At 41.0% G+C, this 19,807-nt stretch overlaps 1 protein-coding gene across 1 annotated transcript in view; it reads left to right on the forward strand.

Annotated features, from left to right (window-relative positions):
* Positions 1 to 19,807, forward strand: part of SYNE2 (spectrin repeat containing nuclear envelope protein 2) — a 550,589-nt gene that overhangs the window by 127,570 nt on the left and 403,212 nt on the right. Inside the window, exons 10-15 of the mRNA XM_082274971.1 lie at positions 2,876 to 2,977; positions 5,653 to 5,781; positions 10,250 to 10,414; positions 12,924 to 13,036; positions 16,638 to 16,800; positions 19,677 to 19,773. Of these exons, the coding sequence (XP_082131097.1) occupies positions 2,876 to 2,977; positions 5,653 to 5,781; positions 10,250 to 10,414; positions 12,924 to 13,036; positions 16,638 to 16,800; positions 19,677 to 19,773 (769 nt within the window). The remainder of the gene's footprint in view (positions 1 to 2,875; positions 2,978 to 5,652; positions 5,782 to 10,249; positions 10,415 to 12,923; positions 13,037 to 16,637; positions 16,801 to 19,676; positions 19,774 to 19,807) is intronic.

The raw sequence follows: 19,807 nt of genomic DNA on the forward strand, positions 1-19,807 counted from the left end.
AGTTTTCTTTCAAAGTGCAAAAACTCCCAATCAGGTGTCGACTTTCATTTATTAACTTGATGTAGCAAAATGACCTGGCTGCTGCAGCTGGTATCTATACTTCCTTGTTTTTAAAGTATTTTTTTGGGTACCTAAAGTGGTTGTAAAGCCACTTTCTTTTTTTTTGCTATAATCTAGTGTTAGATTACATTATGTCATAGGTCAAGTCCTATGAAAAAAGTGTGGGAACTCACCCAAGATTCCCTCCCAAAAGTACCTAAAATGCCCGTATTCTGTGCTAAACAGTGCAAATATCAATATTGAAACTATAATCTTGCAGATAGTTCTATTATCAATGTGTTTAAGTTAAACAAAAGCCATATTACTCCATTTACACAAAGGTCAGGTTAATATACCCAGCCAGCAAAGAGTTCCTCCTTACATCAGAGTATGCAGGATTCCCCCTTACAGTGCAAGGGAACTCTGACATAAAAGGGAATTCTGTAGACCATGATCTAAAGGGGAACTAATTTAAGGGGGGGGGGGGAATCAGAGTCCACTGCGTTCCCCTTTACATCAGATTTCCCACTTACATCAGTCTGCAGCATTTCCCTTTGCGCTTTACATCAGCGTCCACAAAGTTCCCCCTTGCAGGGGGAATCCTGCAGACTGATGTAAAGGGGGGGGGGGGGGGCTCCTGATATAAGGGGGAACCTTTATATCAGTGCCCTCTTACATTATTGTATTCACTCCCCCTTGCATCAGTTTCTCCTGAGACTGGCCTGGCAGCACTGTCACTGACCTCCTCCTAGGTGCACCATGCTCTGGTTTTATCCTATACTCTCCTCTCCACAGTCCACATATGTCTGAATTCTCCTGTGATCCCCACCCCCACTTTGCTCCCACTCTTGACTCCTCTCCCACTCTTGACTCCTCTCCAGACACCCCCTCAGAGTCTGCAGACATGATAAAAGACAAGAGATGGTCAGAGTCTGAGATTACGGACATGATACAAGAGATGGTTAGAGGCTGTGGACATGATACAGGTGGTGGTCAGAGGCTGTGGACATGATACAGGAGGTGGTCAGAGGCTGTGGACATGATACAGGAGGTGGTCAGAGGCTGCGGACATGATACAGGAGGTGGTCAGAGGCTGCGGACATGATACAAGAGTTGGTCAAAGGCTGCGGACATGATGCAGGAGTTGGTCAGAGGCTGTGAACATGGTACAGGAGATGGTCAGAGGCTGTGGACAGGATACAGGCAGGGCAGTTGTTAGAAATCATGGGGCCTCATACAGCCTACTTGACAGGGCCCCCCCATCTGGCCGGCCTGGGGCCTGAGCCTGACCACCGCCCCCCCTAGCTGGCAGGCAGCAAGTAGGGAAAAAGGAGGCAGGGTGGAATGTGTGCCTTGGAGAAATAAGGATGTGGCAAAACTGCACTGATAGTGGAGGAGTAGGTATCAGGTGTATGTATAAAGTTTACAAAATGCGGGTGTCAGGACTATGTAATGTACAGAGTGCAGGGGTCAGGACTATGTAATGTACAGAGTGCAGGAGTCAGGACTATGTAACTTACACAGTGTAGTTTTAGGAGTATGTACTGTAGAGTTTGCAGGAGTCAGGGGTACGTACATAGTGCAGGGATCAGGAGTGTTTAATATACAGAGTGCAGAGGTCAGAAATGGGTAATTTATAGAATGCAGGGGTCTGGGATATGTAATGTACAGAATGCAGTGGCTAGGAGGGGGTAATGGCAAAGCAGATAGGGGTCATATACCAAGCTGAGGACGGCCCATGGGCGTAGCCAGGTGTATTTTGTTCTGCCTAGTCCTACTCCTGGAGCAGGCAATATAACCCAGTAGTTATGATTTATGGAGCAATGTGCCCGTCGATGAACTCAGAGAAATGGATTTTACGGTAAGTACAAAAATCGTTTTTTTTTTTAACTTGAGAACTGCTTTTTCATATTCTAGAGGAGCTGGAATGCATAGATATTTTGTACAAAGGTAATATATAGGTGAACTCACCCTTAAGGTAATAAAAAAACGTAAAGAACAAACTTGATAGACCAATTTTTTCTTTTTTCTGCTGTCACAATTCTGGGTTTCTTTTTCTGCAGAAAACTTTTTTTTTTTTTTTTTTTTGTTTTTTTAGGCCATGTGACAAGAATTCAAAGAATTGTGATAGTTAAACGTTGCTTAACTTAAGAGAAAAAATCCTTTACTTTCTATTTGCTTTATGTATAAACTTACTGAGTGGTTGGTTTTGCCAGTCTGGTAATTCTCAGTGCGATATCTGCATGACGTTAGCCAGTCTTATAATAGAATTTGGTTTTTAAAAGAGAGGAATTTCTGTTTTAATTGTTTTTTTTTTTTTTCTTTAAAGAAAGTAGGTATTAAATACAAAGCCAGATAATCTATGGTGTAATCATTTCGACAAAGTACAAGAGGGTAATTGAAACGACATCCAGCACAGTATATGCAACCGCTACATATCTTCCCTGAGTAAAATGTTGATGGAAATGCACATCAATGAGGAAGACCAGCTTATTAATAGCGTAGGATCCTATAAACAAGTGATAGCAAAATACTAAGAGATTGAGACAGTATGAATTGTTGCTCATAAAGATCCACTGTATAGCGGCCGCTCTCATTGGGCATCCTCTCCAATTAAAAATGTTTTTCATAGGAAATGTCCTGTATATAGGAAAAGTATAACCCTGCACAATAAGAAGTTTATCTGTGATGTCTGCTGTTCTGATAAGCTCCTGGAAATAATTTGGGCAGATGTGGAATAGCACCACCATGTGGTGAAACTTTTTCATGACCACTACTAGAATGTTTTCAATGTTTGGCACTTACCAAGCATTTTTTATGTGTCCTTTTCTTCTAGGATCAAGTCAAGAAAGCCATGGAATGGTTGAACTTGGAAGAACAGACCTTAAAAAAATTGTTTTCTGAAATGAAAGAAGAGACGTACACAAAAAAGTACCAGGTACAGATGTCTGTGTACTGAAAGGCTTCCTCTCGTAAATCCTGCAGTAGAACAAACAAATCTGTTCAGCAGCACTTTAATTAATAAATACATTAAAAAAAAAAAGTTTATCCTTTTAAATGAATAAAATGAAGTGAGTGATGGATACTCAGGTGGTTGCGCTCAGGATTTTCCTTAAATCACGTTAATAAATGTGGGGAAAATTAAACGTGGGTTTTGCAGATGTTAGTGAGCTGCTAGTTAAACAGGTAGTTGAAGAAATGCAAAAAAATGGTAAACAGCTCTCACAAATTAATATCAAGCGTCCCCTTAAAATAAATTAAATTATTGGTATATAAATTGAATCAAATGTGCTCTATTTACATAAAACCATGAATAAATAAATACACACCACCAATAGTGCTCATAAATAATAAAAGTATTATATATATATATAGTGACTGTGAGCAAAGTGGATAAATATTGTTTTGTGCAATGCATGTTACTAATAGTCCTTGTGCAAACAGCAATAATCAATATGAAGTCTGATAAAGTGATTGTGCTTCCAAAGGTGCCACTCTTCAAGTATGATCCAAAAAAAGTGCTAATTTGTGCTTTATAAACAGGTGTAGACTTCAGTGGGTATCTGAAAAGTGAATATCCTCCACCGTATAAACTGCCCACTTACCAGATGACCCCTTGGGGTCTAGCGTAGGTAAATGGTCTCTGTGGGCAACTCTCAGGGGTCCCTCTGTTTTGGAGTAGTACATCAAGGGTTGTCTCCTGGAATTAGGGTTTTTCCTTTAGGGAGGATCCGCTGTGTCCCTCGGTAGAGAGCGCGGTGGGGGCTGTGTGTAGGCTCTTTTCTATTTGACCACTCATAAACTCCAGTGCTGTATTTTGGCCTAGGCCAACAAGGCCCAGGCCTAGGGCGGCACTTTACAGGGGGGCAGCAAAAAAGCCACCCCTCCCTCCACCTGGGACTCTATTGGCCACTGGTTGCTAGAGCAACCTCTCTCACCCTCTCTCTCTCTCACTCACCCCCTCTCACCCACCCCCTCTCTCTACCCCCCCTCTCACTCTCTCTCTCTCACTCACCCCCTCTCACCCACCCCACTCTCTCTCCCCCCTCCCTCTCTCTCTCTTTCACCCCTCCTCTCTCTCTCCCTCTCACCTCTCTCTTTCTCTCTCATCCCCCTCTCTCTTATCCCCACTCTCTCTCTCTCTCTATCATCCCCTCTCTCTCTCTCTATCCTCCCTCCCTCTCTCTCTCTCATCCCCTTCTCTCACCCCCCCCTCTCTCTCTCTCTCTCTTATCCCCCCTCCCCCCTCTCTCTCTCTCTCTCTCTCTCTCTCTCTCTCTCTCTCATCCCCCCTCTCGAGAGATCTTAGGGGTTCATTCTGGGACTTGTAGTCCTTCAATTTTGGAGGGAGTCACATCTGTTAAAAAAGGAGTGGGGCAAAGTTACATAGGAGGGGGGGGCGCACAATTTTAGTCTTGCCTAGAGCAGCAGAAAACCAAAATACACCACTGATAAACTCGTTGGTGATAGGGGTCTCAGCTTGTAGATATGAAAAAAGTAGGGAGGCTCATGGTGTAGTATTCGATATAACCAATTTATTAAAAAATAATAGTCACTTACATTTGATTTCAGCCAGACAGCATTTATGAAATCAAATGTAAGTGACTACTATTTTTTAATAATCTAACACATTAACCTTTCAATTTATCGTTCGTTCTGCAGAAAATTTCCAAACTTGTCCTTTGTTTTTTTGCCTCAAAAACATCATTACTGATTTGTGCCCATTAACTGGCAGAAAAACGAATAAACTGTCCAAATGATTGAATTTCGGATGATATTTCGTACAGTGTATGCCCACCATTAGGGTGCTCCTCCATACATGGAGTAGAGTACTGAGTGTAGCCATCCTAACACATGAAGTGTTTTTATTGGCCAGATCACTAGTTAAAAAAAAAAAGAAGCCTAAAAAAGAAAACCAGTGCAGCCTTTACTTCTAAGGATTCGTAAGCTGCACTTCATTACATGTTTTGAGTTTAGGTATGATTGATGTTAGAGGAAAGACTTTTCCCAGTGTCTTAAAAACAGAAGCAGGCAAATCGCTGCAGTGAAGTTTGCTTACTTAGCAAAGTATATAATTGACCTGTAGAGAATTTTTTTTCATTTTGGAAGACTTTTCCATCCCATTAGACCACAACACATCCTCGCTGATGACGTTGTGCTGCATTTTAAATTTCACCTTTATCATAACTTTTTTTTGAATAGAGAAAAGAAGGGTTCAAACCTCATTGAGGTGTTTATTGCTGTCTGGGTCTCTATTGGGGGAATTTTCCCTCATCACTTGCTATCAGGACAGGTATTGATTGGAAATGCAAAAAAAAAAGTTCTGACAGTGTTTTTATAGATATATTTTTGTGTCTTCCAGTGTCACAGACAGCTACAACTCCTATTTCTTGTGTTTTGTCTCACAGGGACAGGAAGTAAAAAAATCTCCCCAATGGGGGTCACAGACAACAATAAGAGCTTGATAATATTACCTCTTGCCATCTCTATTCAAAACTAAAAAAGACTTGAGTTAGGCTTTAAGTTTGTTATTGTGTGAATAAAACGTAAGAATACAATGCAAATATAATTATTTGATTTTTTTTTTTTTTTTTAATATTCCAAATTCATTAGGAGATCCTGCTGTTCATGAGGAGGTTTAATGAACAGAAGAGAATTTACATGTCTGACTTGGCTGTGGAAACTCTTCAACCCGAGGAACAACAACTTCTAAAGCAGTCATTTGAAAACCTAACTTTCCAGGTGAGACCTTAACCACTTCAGCCACGGAAGGTTTTACCCCCTTTAATGACCATTTTTTGCGATTCAGCACCGCGTTACTTTTACAATTGCGCGGGTGTGCGACACTGTACCCAAATACAATTGATGTCCTTTTTACCCACAAATAGAGCTTTCTTTTGGTGGTATTTGATCACCTCTGCGGTTTTTAGATTTTGCGCTATAAACAAAAAAAGAGCGACAGTTTTTAAAAAAACACAATATGTTAAAATTTCTGCTATAAAACATTCCCAATAAAAACATTTAACATTTAAAAAACCCAGTTTTTTTATCAGTTTAGGCCAATTTGTATTCTGCTACATAATTTTGGTAAAAAAAATCTCAAAAAGCGTGAAATTGTTTTGCGCAAAAGTTATAGCGTTTACAAACTATGGGATAGATTTTTGGACTTTTTATTTTATTAGTAATGGTGGCGATCAGCGATTTTTAGCGGAAACTGCGACATTGCAGCGGACAGATCGGACCCCTAACTGCCATTTTTGACACTTTTTGGGGACCAGTGACATTAATACAATAATCAGTGCTAAATAATATTCACTGTTACTGTATAAATGACACTGGCAGAGACGGGGTTAATTACTGGGGGTGATCAAGGGGGTAAATGTAAGCCTAAATGTGCTTGCTAACTTTGAGGGGGGGAGGGCTCTGTGAAAGGCATACAGAGATCGGTGTTTCAGCTTAGCTGAATCACACAATCTCACTGTGCCTGTCTGACAGGAGAGCCGCCTGCTTTGTTTACATAGAAAGACGGCTCTCCTGTCAGTTTCCATGAAGATGGCGGGAGGCCGGCGGCGGTCGATCCCGCTCCTCCCGCGATCTGGCTCCCGCGTGATTATGTGCTGCCGTGCCACCCTGCCGCAGTAAATCTGCGTGGGGGCGGTCGGCAAGTGGTTAAAGAAGTAAAATCAGAAGGTTTTTTTTTTTATCTTGATGCATTCTAAACATTAAGATAAAAAGCCTTCTGTGTGTAGCAGCCCCCCTAATACTTACCTGAGCCCCATCTCTTTCCAGCGATGTCCAGGACTCTCTCTCTCCTGATTGGCTGAGACACAACAGTGATGCCATTGGCTGCTGTGGGTGTCAATCAAAGTCAGGCAATCAGGAGAGAGAGGGGGCGGGGCCGAACGGCAGCTCTGTGTCTGAATGGACACACAGAGCTTCAGCTCAGCTTGGGTCCCCCCATAGCAAGCTGCTTGCTATGGGGGTACTCAAGAGGAGGGAGGGGCCGGGAGCTCCAGCCAGGGACCCGAGAAGAGGAGGATCGGGGCTGCTCTTTGCAAATACAACTGTAGAGAGCAGGTAAGTATAACATGTTTGTTATTTTTCTAAAAAAAAAAGACTTTACAATCACTTTAACCAGTTCAGGACACTGGACGCGCTTCACATGCCCAACAAACATCATCAGACACCGGATGTGTAGAGAGTACATACAGTTCTTCTGCCCCTCTGCTATGTCCTCCCTTCCCATTCTTTTGCAATTCTCAGCTTCGTTTAATCAAAGCCAGGAGTTGCTCAGTACATAGAGCAGCTCTAAAAATTGCTGCTGTCAAAGAAAGCTGTCTGACAGTGTTTACCAACACTGTTCAGCCATGACCTGGAGATCCAAAGTAACATTGTTACATTTGTATCTACAGTTTCATTCATCTGTAGATCAACAAGAAGAGCTCAGATCTGCATATGATGTCAGTTACAGTAAAAGTGCAACCAAAAAAAAAAAAGAAAGAAAAGTCAGCACAACTAAGGCTGGGTTCCCACTGGGGCAGCTTCAAAGTCGCCCGACTCTGAAGCCGCCTCGTGCTGTGGGACTTCAGCGTGGCTTGCAAACGACTTCTCTAATAGAAGTCAATGCAAGTCACCTCCAAAGTAGTGCAGGAACCTTTTTCTAAGTCGGAGCGACTTGAATTGCTCCGATTAGAACGGTTCCATTGCACTGAATGGAGCGTGACTTGTCAGGTGGCTAAGTCGCCTGACAAGTTGCCCCAGTGTGAACCGGGACAAGCAGTAGGATGTGTCCTTTGTGTTGATTTCAATTATGTTGGTGAAAATCCTCCATTGTCCATATTACAGCTTCTATAAATGGAACAGGATCTAAGAATGGAGGATGGGGGGGGGGTGATTAAAAGCTCTGGCCCATGTCCAAAAACACTTTAGCTCTAAACTCAGGGATATTCTTCCATCGCACTTCTTTCCAAATTGCCTATCAAGGGTCCAGCCCTCCTCCGACCAGGAAATCCATTGAACCAACTGCAAAAAACACACAGGACGGCAAAACCACCTCGTGCATTACCATACACAAATTTTATTTGATCGACCTAGACAAATGGATTCTCACATGCACGTTTAAAACATCAAGCAACACAGATCTGCCCCAGCTGGAACATAATACAATTTGTCCTGGGAACAAATGGTTAGACAGCTGACGCGTTTCAAGGCTCACACCCCCTTCCTCAGAGCTCTTCTTTATTTATTTATTTTTAAAATATTTTAGAGTTAAATTTAAAAAAGCAAACTCCTGCGTGTTTTTGCAGATAGCTCTGTACCACCTCAATAGATTGTGCCCCAACCAGCTCTGACCCCCCCAATTCATAGATTATGTTGAATTCATAAAAGCTGTAGTCCCTCTTGAAGCCCTTATCAAATCTTAGTTTACCCTAGTCCTCACCAAGTTTTCTTCTTCTCCCTTTTTTGTTAATTTTAATAATCATAAGTATGTAAACTTTTTAACTTTTTTTTTTTGTTTATTTTGTTTTGATGTTTTTTTTTATTACATGTAACAAAACAAAAAAAAAAATTAAAGGCAAAAAAAAAATAGTAAATTTCTTTGAACTGCCTTGTACCATAATCATAATTTTGGTGTCCTCGTAGAACAGGAGAATCTGCAGAATAAAATGTGCTTATTAATACCATTTTCTACGACATGCTTTCTACAGTATGTTTGTGTTTTTTTTTTTTTTTTTTTGCCTATGGATTGAGAGAAAATATTTTCAGAAGAAAAAAAAGTTTGTCCCTTTAAAAAAAAAAAAAAAAAAAAGATGTTTTACTTTGTTATAATAAATAATGACAAAGTTACTGCCAAATAAATAGGTCCATAGCAGAAATGTAAAATTTGCGCTGGTCCATAGGTGGTGTACAGCGGTGAACTGGGAAGTGGTTTAACACAAATGTCTGTCATATGTATAATATATGGCAGAAAGTTTGCACAAATATGCAAAAAGAGAGCATGCGGCACTTCCAAATGCAGGAAAATCGTGGAGTTAATTGCACATAATTTCATCCGACATAGACCAAAGGACAACACACCATTCAGCAAACGCGTTTCACACGATAGTGCTTAATCATTGCTGGTTACCATAGGGAAAGTTTGCACACACCTACCACAATGGCCGAAAGTACTGTATATGGAGACCCCTTCAAGTTATTGAATTTAGGTGATCACAGTGAAGGGTACGGTTAATGTTACAGTATACAAAGACATTTTAGACAATTGTTGACTAACCCTTGTGGCAACAGCTTAATGAAGGACCTGTTCCAGCAGGACTGTCCATAAAGATAGATGGTTTGGTGAGCTTGGTGTGGCCTGTACAGTGCCCCAATCTCAACCCTAATAAACACCTTTGTGGTAAAGCTAGGTATTCTAGTTCAACATCGGCACTGGACCTCACAAATACTTTCACATCTGAATGGGCACAGATTCCCACCAACACATTCCAAAAAGCCTTCCTAAAAGAGTGGGGGCTGGTATAGCCATGAAAAGAGTCCAACTCTAAATTCATGCCTATAGTTTTGTAATGGGATGTCCAACAACCTCATATAGGTGTGATGATCCAGTATCCAAAAACGTTTGGTCATAGTGGAACTAGCAGGTTGGGCTGTGACTATAGTGACCAGCAGTGTATCCCTTTTTGGATAATGATAAATGTCTACAAAAAGTGGCCAAAGAGAAGTTGACCTTTTGATATAGAAGGCTTTCAGATTGCAAGTTTTGTGTTCCCAGTGCAGGTTAGAGGATGACTGGTCACTTTTTGGTAAACCGCCATCATTTTTCTTTTTTATTCATTTTTTAATGAATTAACTCTATTTAATGCAGTAACCTTATTGGTTGCCATTGACAACCGCATCCTGCTCTGAATAGGGCCTTCCCCTATGAAGAATAGCTTTTTGTCAGGGTGGTCATACAAGAACAATGAGTGAGGTTCAGTCCAGGGCAGTGATTCTGTATGTAGTAAGTGGGTGGCCGTGTTTTTTTGTCTGGGAACTTGGCCAGAAATTTGATTTGAAAGCTGACCGAGTTACTTAATTCTTTATTTCCTTGGCGTGAAATTTCTTCTTTTTGCAATGACAGACAATTTTATTAAAATTAATGAGTTGCCAAACAATGGTTGTGGGAAATTCCAAAGCAGTGGCCATCAGCTGATGTGTATTTTGTGTCCAGATTGCAGAGTGGAAGGAGCAGCTGGATCGTAGTTTGCCACCCCCTCTGGACGCTATAGAGAGTTGGCTCTCAGAAGTCGAAAACCTGATGTCGCAGACCTTGCCTGAGTCAGAAAGCCACCGTAACACAATGTCCTTGCTGCACACTCTGTCCGTCTCTTTCAAGGTACTGTGTTGGGTATCTGTATACTGTGGAACAGTCATCAGTAATCCCAGGATCGCTTAATTCTGAATCCAAAAAATATAAACTGTCTGTTGCCTAATTGTGACTGGCCTTATTCACGTTTAGACTGGAAAATCCATAAGTTGGAAAATCAAAATGTGTCTTTGGTTGCAATGAAGCATAGTGTATGGCTTTTTAAAATATATTGTAATCGGTTAGACCTAAAGGGGAATTTATCAAAGCTGGAGCTGCCAGAATCTGGCGCACCTGTGCATGGCAACCAGTCAGCATTTATCTTTCATTTTCAAAGCTTAAAAGAACAAGCTGAAGATATAAGCTGAATGGCTGCCATGCACATATATTCCTAATTCTGTCTGTTCCAGGACTTGATATTAGCCTCTTGTAATTCTCTGTGTAGAAGCACTAGGAGCCAGTCAAGCATGCTGATTACTAACAGGGACAAAAGCCGAGAGATAGCCTATTTGCGCCTTCATGCAGGATAAGAGTTGGCGCATCACACATACCTATATAGCATTAAGGAGTTATGCAGTTCATGTATAGTCATTAGTCTGATGTAGTTGATGGCTGGGATGGATGACACTTAGGGCCAGCTCAGCTGCAGAGAAAAGTCAGCTCTGAAATATGGGAATAAAAACAAAAAGCACACCCTAATACTTACCTGAATCTGATCTCTGTCCAGCGATGTCTACGAGTCCCTTGGCCATCAGGGACTCTCCCTCCTGATTGAATGAGACACAGCAGTGGTGCCATTAGCTCCCACAGCTGTCAATCAAAGTCAGTCAGCCAATCAGGAGAGAGAGGGGGCGGGGCCGAATGGCAGCTCTGTGTCTGAATGGACAGACGGAGCTGCAGCTTGGCTCGGGTGCCCCCATAGCAAGCTGCTTGCTGTGGGTGCACTCGACTGAAGGGAGGGGCCAGGAGCTCCGAAGAGGGACCTGAAAAGAGGAGGATCCACGCTGCTCTGTGAAAATCCACTGCATCAGAGCAGGGAAGTAGAACATGTTTGTTTCAATCAAAAAAGGAGTAAGGTGTAGTGTATTACTACTGACCCCTTTCACCCAGCGCTAAAAGGTGTTGTCACTAAAAACAAATATTGTAATAAAAGAATCTATTCCTTAAAAGGAAAGCTGCTGCTATTAATGGATAAGCAATGTAACAAAGGTGTAAATCTGACTCAAAAAACAAAATATTGAGAGCAAAAAAACACTAGCAGCACTCCATATATAAATCAGTCCACAAAAGTGATGAGAGCAATTGTGCACAACTCTTGCACCCTAGTCCATAGGAGCCCAATCAGCAGAGTAGGTGAATGTATCTCAAATTTCCAGTGCTGAGAATGGTAAACCGTGCACCTCCACCATACCTCTGTGATGTCCCTATAGCAATGCTCACTCACCAGATATGGCTATATATTGCGCCTTTGTCGGATCACACCAATGCCTGTGTCTCCAGGATCAAACACTGTCCCGCTCCTCACCAAGCCAGGATTTCACCTTGACCACAGATAGTGTCCAGTGGACCGCAATGATTACCTCGATAGATCTCCCAGTGTATATGCGTATCATGAAAGTCAAGGAGGAGGACTCATAGCGTAACATGCATATACCAATTTATTCATAAAAACATCTCCAGCTCCCCTGTATAATCAACTCACATTTAGCATGAACACATAGGGCATATCAGAAATAGTAGCGGTAACTTTAATCCTTTGTCGACTCCACTCGCCGCCTCCGCCGATCGATACCTAGCCGGCAGAGTACCGTGGTGTGACATCAGACGCCGGTTACCGTGGTGACCGCGTGCTTACGCGTTTCGTCATCAAAGGACTTCTACGGAGGGTGTGGGCACGGACACCATATTTTATGTTACTCCCCTAGGGGCAGCGCAAGCTCCTAGGGGAGACAGGCATTGGTGTGATCCGACAAAGGTGCAATATATAGCCATATCTGGTGAGTGAGCATTGCTATAGGGACATCACAGAGGTGCGGTGGAGGTGCACGGTTTACCATTCTGAGCACTGGAAATTAGAGCTATATTCACCTACTCTGCTGATTGGGCTCCTATGGACTTGGGTGCAAGAGTTGTGCACAATTGTTACATAACATGTTTGTTATTTAAAAAAAAAAAAAAACTTTACAATCACTTAAGGATTGATGGACAATCACAGAACAGATATGTAAATATAAACCATCTTTATTGTTCTTATCTTCCATTCTGTCATCACCTGGTATGTTATGCATTCCCAGGAAGGTCAGCTACCTAAACATGTAGGGGGAGTTCTCCAACACACTTAGACGCACAAATACTGCCTGCGTGGTCAGTGGAGTACAAGGTCTACTAACCTGAACCCCCCCCTCCCTAAGTATTTTCGAACAGGTTGGGTTTGTCAGGCACAGGGGTTAGCTTTATATGCTAAAGGAGACTATTTTCTCTTATCTTCTGTCTTTGAGCTACACTTACATATCACTGACACCTGCCATCCTTTCTCCAGGCTTTAATGATTCATGCAGCCCGTCACTCAGAGAGTCTGAGATCATTTCAGAATGTAGACGATAATGGAGTTATTCTTGTGCCAGCTGATAAGACAGAGGAGATGAAGACAAGGTATGAGTAATGTTCTACATCAATAAATACACAACTTTGTTTCCTTTACTTATGCTTTGTTTTGAGTCTGTTTATGGTTAAAGAGGGTGTACAGTATATTTTCACTGATACAAAAAAGAGTCAAAAGCAATGTAGCATAAAGTAAAACAAAAAGTATAGAATGGCTCTCCTTTGGCAGAAGGTATTACCAAAATAAAAGGCAAATATGAAATGTTTGCAGGGAATTCTATGTGCTCGCTGTCCAGTACTTTGGTGGTATTTGAGTTTTTTAAACTGGCTAGTCCTTGCATGCAGGGATAGAGTTATATTTTAAGAAAGATCGTAAGCACAGAAAATCAGGAGCCCCACCAAAATACTGAAAATGACCTTTTGAAGAAAATAATTGGTCCGAAGGTTGGGAACAAAAGGCGGATTAAACTGCTTCAGCCACTGCACCGGCACCAAACCCCCCCCCCCCAAAAAAAAATCTTACATTTTAGCTCTGATTACCTTATTACTTAAAAGAATAGTTTACCTTTCTAACCATGTTTCATTTTACATGTTTATTGTCATTTAGGGTCTAACATTAAAAATACAAGCAGATGATACCCAAGCTCAACCACTCAATTGAAAACTACTTGCTGAGATTTGGTGCTCAGACTGGGGGAATCCCCACTCCCCCGTTTGAACATCCAAGGCAGAAACTAAGTCAGCAACTCGATAACTCCTTGGTGATCTGCTTTATTTGGCTACATCATATACACAGGATCAATACTCAGCATTGATCCTGTGTATATGATGTAGCTAAATAAAGGATACTACCAAGGAGTTATCGAGTTGCCGACCTCATTTCTGCTTGACATGAAAAACAATCAAATTCCCAGCCCCCTACCCTCAACCAACCCCCTGGATACACACACCTGAATAATGCTTCTTCCCCCTGGTACGACCTGTTTTCATCTGAAGTTAGCATAGATTTGTGTAGCTCTATCCACACATTCATTTACTGATCCATTCACAGGATCTAAGAATCAAGACTGCAATCCCATCTGCCATCACGATCACACCCATTATTTACTTCCTTTAGTCCTATAACAAAAGGTCCAGAGAAAAAGGCTGCAGAAGCCTGTGCCTTGTACCCACAATCCTCTGATTGTTTGCTATGTTTTGCAGGATCCAATGCAAAAAATAAATTCACATTTTTATTCTTTCATTAATTTGGTTGCATTTCATATTTTTTTTCAAACGATGGACTATTTCTTTAGGACAGGGGTCTCCAAACCTTGTAAACACAAAGGGTCAGTTTAAATTCCTTCAGACAGGGGGGGCCGAACTGTGACCATTGGGAGTAGAAATTGTCCTGCCATCAGTGGGAGTAAGCAATGTATCTTTGGCATTAGGGGCGGAATAGTGCCCCATCGTTGGTATCAGTGGGAGGAATAGTGCTCCATCATTGGTGTCAGTGGAGATAATAGTGCCCCATCGTTGGTGTCAGTGGGAGGGTTAGTGCCCCATCGTTGGTGTCAGTGGGAGGAGTAGTGCCCCATCAATTGTGTCAATGTGAGAAATAGTGGCCCGTTGAGGTCAGTAACAGGAATTATGCCCCATTCTTGTTGTCAGTGGGAGGACTAGTGTCTTGCATCATTGGAGGAAAAATGCCCCAAGGGCCAGATAAAGGCAAGCAAAGGGCTGCAGTTTGGAGACCACTACTTTAAGACAATGAAATTAAACCTATACGTTTTTGTTTTTTTTGTTCTTTTGAGGCGTACAATCAGTGCTTTCTTTTGCCAAAACGGTCTTCCAAAAATGATCTGCAAACAAGATCTAAAATAGAAAAACAAAAATGTATTTTATTTATTTTTTTTTTTAAGAACTAATGTTGTTATAAATTGCAAATGTAATTTTTTTTTTAATTTCTCCCATTCATAATGGCACTAAATGTATTATTTCTAGTACTGAAATAGACTTAAAAATGTGCCTATTTATTATTATATCACAACAAATGCAAACCGATTGCTATCTCCTCAGCCTTAACCCTTTTCTCTCATTTATTGGTCAGACATTGCCCTTACCCTTTATTTTATAGCTTTTGTTTTGTTTTCTATCCCTACTTCTTGATTTTTGTATTAACATCTATCTACCCTACTGTTGAAGACGGCAGACCTACGTTTGATTGTTCTTTGCATATTCAAACTTATACCTGTAAATTGGGGGGGGGGGGGGGGGGGAGAGAAAGCAAACCAATGAGAACTAAAAAAAACATCATGGCAGAAAAATAAAAAGTAAAAGAGGAAAAAAGAGTTAATTAGGGCTTAAGTTTATTTTTTAGGAGCGCTTTTTTTTTTTTTTTTTTTTTTTTACTGCTGTCTCCTGTATAAACAAAGCCTAAAGCTGACCATACATAAATTGAAATTCAGCCGGTTCTGTAGAGACCAGCCGAATTTTGATCCATTTGTGGCCACTGTGGTTGAGCAGCAGTCGTTCTACTGATTGACAGGGTGGTGGAACAGAAGTCAGATTTTAACTCCTCACTCTGCAGGCTTTATACTGCAGTTCTGATCTGTTTATTCTGAAGGCAGGGACGTTTTCCTGCTGTCAGAATACAAAGACACAGCAGGAAGAATTCCACCATCCACCTCGAATATGTAGGTGGAGAAATCCTGGTAATTTTTTTTTTTTTTTTTTCTGTTCAACCAGCTGGTTAAGCTTTTTTACTTCTGCAGAAGCACTGTCATTGGTTTTAGGTGCCCATAGGCATGTGTCTAATTAGAAGTCCTTCTCTGTTTCATAGTTGCCTACTACGCATGAGGCCAGAGCTAGATATCATACCATGTGTCCCCAGCCTTTACTTTTGATATGACCCCAGGTTTAAAGTGATATTAAAGTATTTTTTTTGTTTTGAAAAATAACAAACCTGTTCTACTTACCTGCTTTGTGCAGTGGTTTTGCACAGAGCAGCCCCAATCCTCCTCTTCCCAGGTCCCCTGCCAGTGCTCCTGGCCCCTTCTTCCTGCCCCCAGAGCAAGCAGCTTGCTATGGGGCCACTCGAGCTGAGCCGCAGCTCTGTGAGTCCATTCAGACATGAAGCTGTGGCTTGGCCCTGCCCCCTCTCTCTCCTCATTGGATCACTGACTTTGACAGCAGCGGGAGCCAATGGCACCTACTGCTGTCTCGGCCAATGAAGAGGAAGAGTCCTAGGCTCTCCTGCAACATCTCTGGATCGAGATGGGGTTCATGTACGTATTAGGGGGGCTGCTGCACACTGAAGGTTTTTTATCTTGATGCATAGAATGCATTAAGGTAAAAAAAAAAACTACCTTTTTAGAAACAGGTTTGTAGTCACAGAGGTGCATTCAGTAATTGACTTTAAAGCACAATCTGAAGGGTATGAATGTTAAAGACCTCCTAATCACTTAAAATGAAGTTTGCCAGCAGCTTGTTTAAAGTGACTGTCAACACTCCCATTATATAGATATATTTAGCATACCCAATCTGAAGCTGAAAGGATCTTTAAAGCCTTCAACAAAGCTGCTCCAAGCTTGCTTCAGACACCTTAACTGAAACCGAATACATGATCCACTGTTTACAATTGAATATAAAAGTTTTTATTTTTTATTTTTAGGATGGAGAAGATATTGGCTGCAAACTTCAGTGTTCTGGTGGATAATCGCCTCGCTGCTGATTGTGTTCTGGCTCTCCTGGAAGAAGGGCGGCCTAAGTTAAAAGCTTGGAAAGGGAAATATAAATCACAAGAAGCAGTGGAATCCCTCCTTGCCGATTATAATGTGAGTCATAGGAAACATGTTTAAGACTCAGTGGAGTTTTGTGGATGATTACTGATGTCAATGTATTCTTGCATCATGTACAAACATAGGTGTTGGACCAATGTGAAGAACAGTTAGGATTCACTGTTCAGCCTTATCAGTCAACCAATCAGTTTTCTTGGTTGTTGAAAATGTATTGGTTATTGCAGGCGTCCCTTCTCTTCTATAGTATCTACGAATAAGAGGGCATCTAATCTTTGGCACAGGAAGACCGTAAAATAGGAACAAAGTAAAACTTTGTTCAAAACGTGAGACAAGTTTACCTTGAGAGCATAAACAAAAAGTACACTTGCTCTACATTATTTGTCCTTCTTTGCCAGGGAAACCAAACTGCAAAATGTATAAAGTCCTGCACACAGTCCTGAGTTCCAAAGTGTCTCAATAGCAAACCGCTAAAACATAAGTTTTCTAATGTGCTTTACCCTCATAAGGGCCTTAGTCATTATTGGCCTTATCAAAATCTACCCTTCATTTATTTGTATAAGAGCTTAAACTTTTGTATTATGCATTTTTATTTTTTATTGGAGTGCCAAATGGTTGATTAGAAACTAATCAAGCAAATCACCAACTTCCTCGGTGCTTGACCTGTGCAGCCAATTGTGACTGCTCACTGAGACTTCCTAGTAGTGTTGTTGGTCCCATTCTTCCTTGCCAGCTAGCCCTGCCCTGTCTAGCCCCACTCTCCCTATGACATACACTATATTGCCAAAAGTATTGGGACACCAGCCTTTACATGAACTTTTGATGGCATCCCAGTCTTGGTCTGTAGGATTCAATATTGAGTTTCCCACCTTTTGCAGCTATAACCGCTTCAAATCTTCTGTGAAGGCTGTCCACAAGGTTTAGGAGTGTGTCTATGGGAATGTTTGACCACTCTTCCACAAGTGCATTTGTGAGGTCAGGCACTGATGTTGGAATGAGAAGGCCTGGCTCACAGTCAACGCTCTAATTCATCCCAAAGGTGTTCCTCCCTCCTAGCTGCTATCCCTTTTAAGTGCAGAGGCAGTAGCCAAGGGTATACACATGCAGGAATTATACGGCCTTTTGCTTCCGGCAGGTGATAACGTTTGCCATACGTGACCTATTTACATAAATTGGGCCAATCTGTAACTGCCCCGCAACCATGTGGTTGTGACACACTAATGTGGAGTTGACGCAAGTGGTGGCGCATGATACAAACCCTCTGCACCTTAGTAGGTATGCTTTCCTTATTTCACTTGCAATGTTTTTGACATTTGATTACCAAATATTGTCAAGCTGACAGCACTAAGAATCATTATTTTTTAAACGCGATCCATTATGTTACAGCGTATATTCTTTGTGGTTAGGTGTAACCAAGACCCATTCTTCTACCAAGAATACATTCTAATACCGGAAACAAGGTTCAAATATTGACTCAAGCAGCATTATCAGTTTTGTACGCCTATGAATTCTCTAAAGGAACACCTGATCTTACAGCAGAACTGTGTTAAGGGTTCCTTGACAGCACAGTATAGCAGACATGCTGCAGGTTTCTGCTTTCTCATAAGCTGGGTACACACTATAAAGCTTTTGTTATAATATTTCCTTTAGATTTACCTTCAACTATGTAGTGCAGGGGCTTGACTGATTTTGAAAGTGTTAAGATTTGACCTCATATTATATGATTTTGGTAAATCTAAAGGAAGAAATCTAAAGACAATTGTATAGTGTGTATGGCCTAGGGTTGGTGTAGGACCACTGAGTGTAATACATCATACCTTTCGCCAATGACCATGTATGAAAAGGCTGTTTGGATATAGCTTGGATCTTTGTCGCCTGGTTGTGCTGTCTTAACAGTTATATATATTTATTTGGCCACAGCTGGAAGGGCAGACCAAAAAAACAAACCTGTGCTTTGCTTATACAGGGCATCTTTGCTTTTTTGCACATGCTTACCTTCACTCCCCAGTCTCTTCCTTGTGCTGTAAGCAATGAAACAAAATTGATACTTCTGGGTATTTAGAAGAACATAAGTTACTCCCCTTTATCTCGTGTCAGTGGTTGTGCTTAGTGTTTGGCCTAGTGCTGTCACAAGGGGTGCAAGGAAAAAATCCTCAGCACTCCGTAGTCTCAAACTAGAGTGACTCAGTTTACCAGGGGCTCCTTTTTCTCACTCACAGCAGGTGAATCGATGTATTAGGGACAAAATAGATTTGATTGGTCTTTGGTTCGTTTTCTTATTTAATTTATTTTTTAAACAAATTAGTTTTATATTTGTACTTTTTATGTATATAAAATCTTTAATTTACAACCAATTAACGCCCGGTACAACCATGATGTTGGTTTCGAAAAGCATTACAAAGTTTTCCTAAAAAAAACAACAAAAGTTGTTTGCCTTCAGAATCTCTGAAAATGGATATGCCTTAGGTCACTGAGGAATGGTGGGTAGTTACTCCTATTACTTATTTAGCTGCATGTGTGAATTGGAGCTTTAGCTACTGAACTATGTAAGGAACAAACTCTTTTGGAAAAAAAGCAGCAGTGCCACTTGCTGGTTGTATATTATAATGCTTAATGTTTATATGCAACATGAACATTAATCTGACTGAAGTTCATTTTTTTTCTTTTAGTCATAACTATTAAAACAAAGCAAATCTGTAAAATAAAATAGAAAAGAAAACCTTTGTGCAGTTATCTAAAGTCCTAAAGCAGTCTCAGTGCGTTGTCCAGGCTATTCTGGGACTGGACTGTAACAAACCTCTGTATTAGAGTCACATAGAGACTAATTATGATGATAGTGTGATAGACTCGGTTTTATCACTGTTAACAAAGATAACGAACCTTCACTAAAGTTTTTTTTTTTTTCTGACCTGTAGGAATTTGTTGATGAGAAACAATTCATGGTTCATCTTGAAAATGCATTTCAAAAATTCAAAGAACTACATAACCAACTTCTAACTACAGAGGAATATTGTAAGTAAAACCTTAATTCTGCTATTTTATATTT

The sequence above is a fragment of the Pelophylax lessonae genome (assembly GCF_965119305.1).
Source record: "Pelophylax lessonae genome assembly, chromosome: 13".
NCBI lineage: Eukaryota > Metazoa > Chordata > Amphibia > Anura > Ranidae > Pelophylax > Pelophylax lessonae.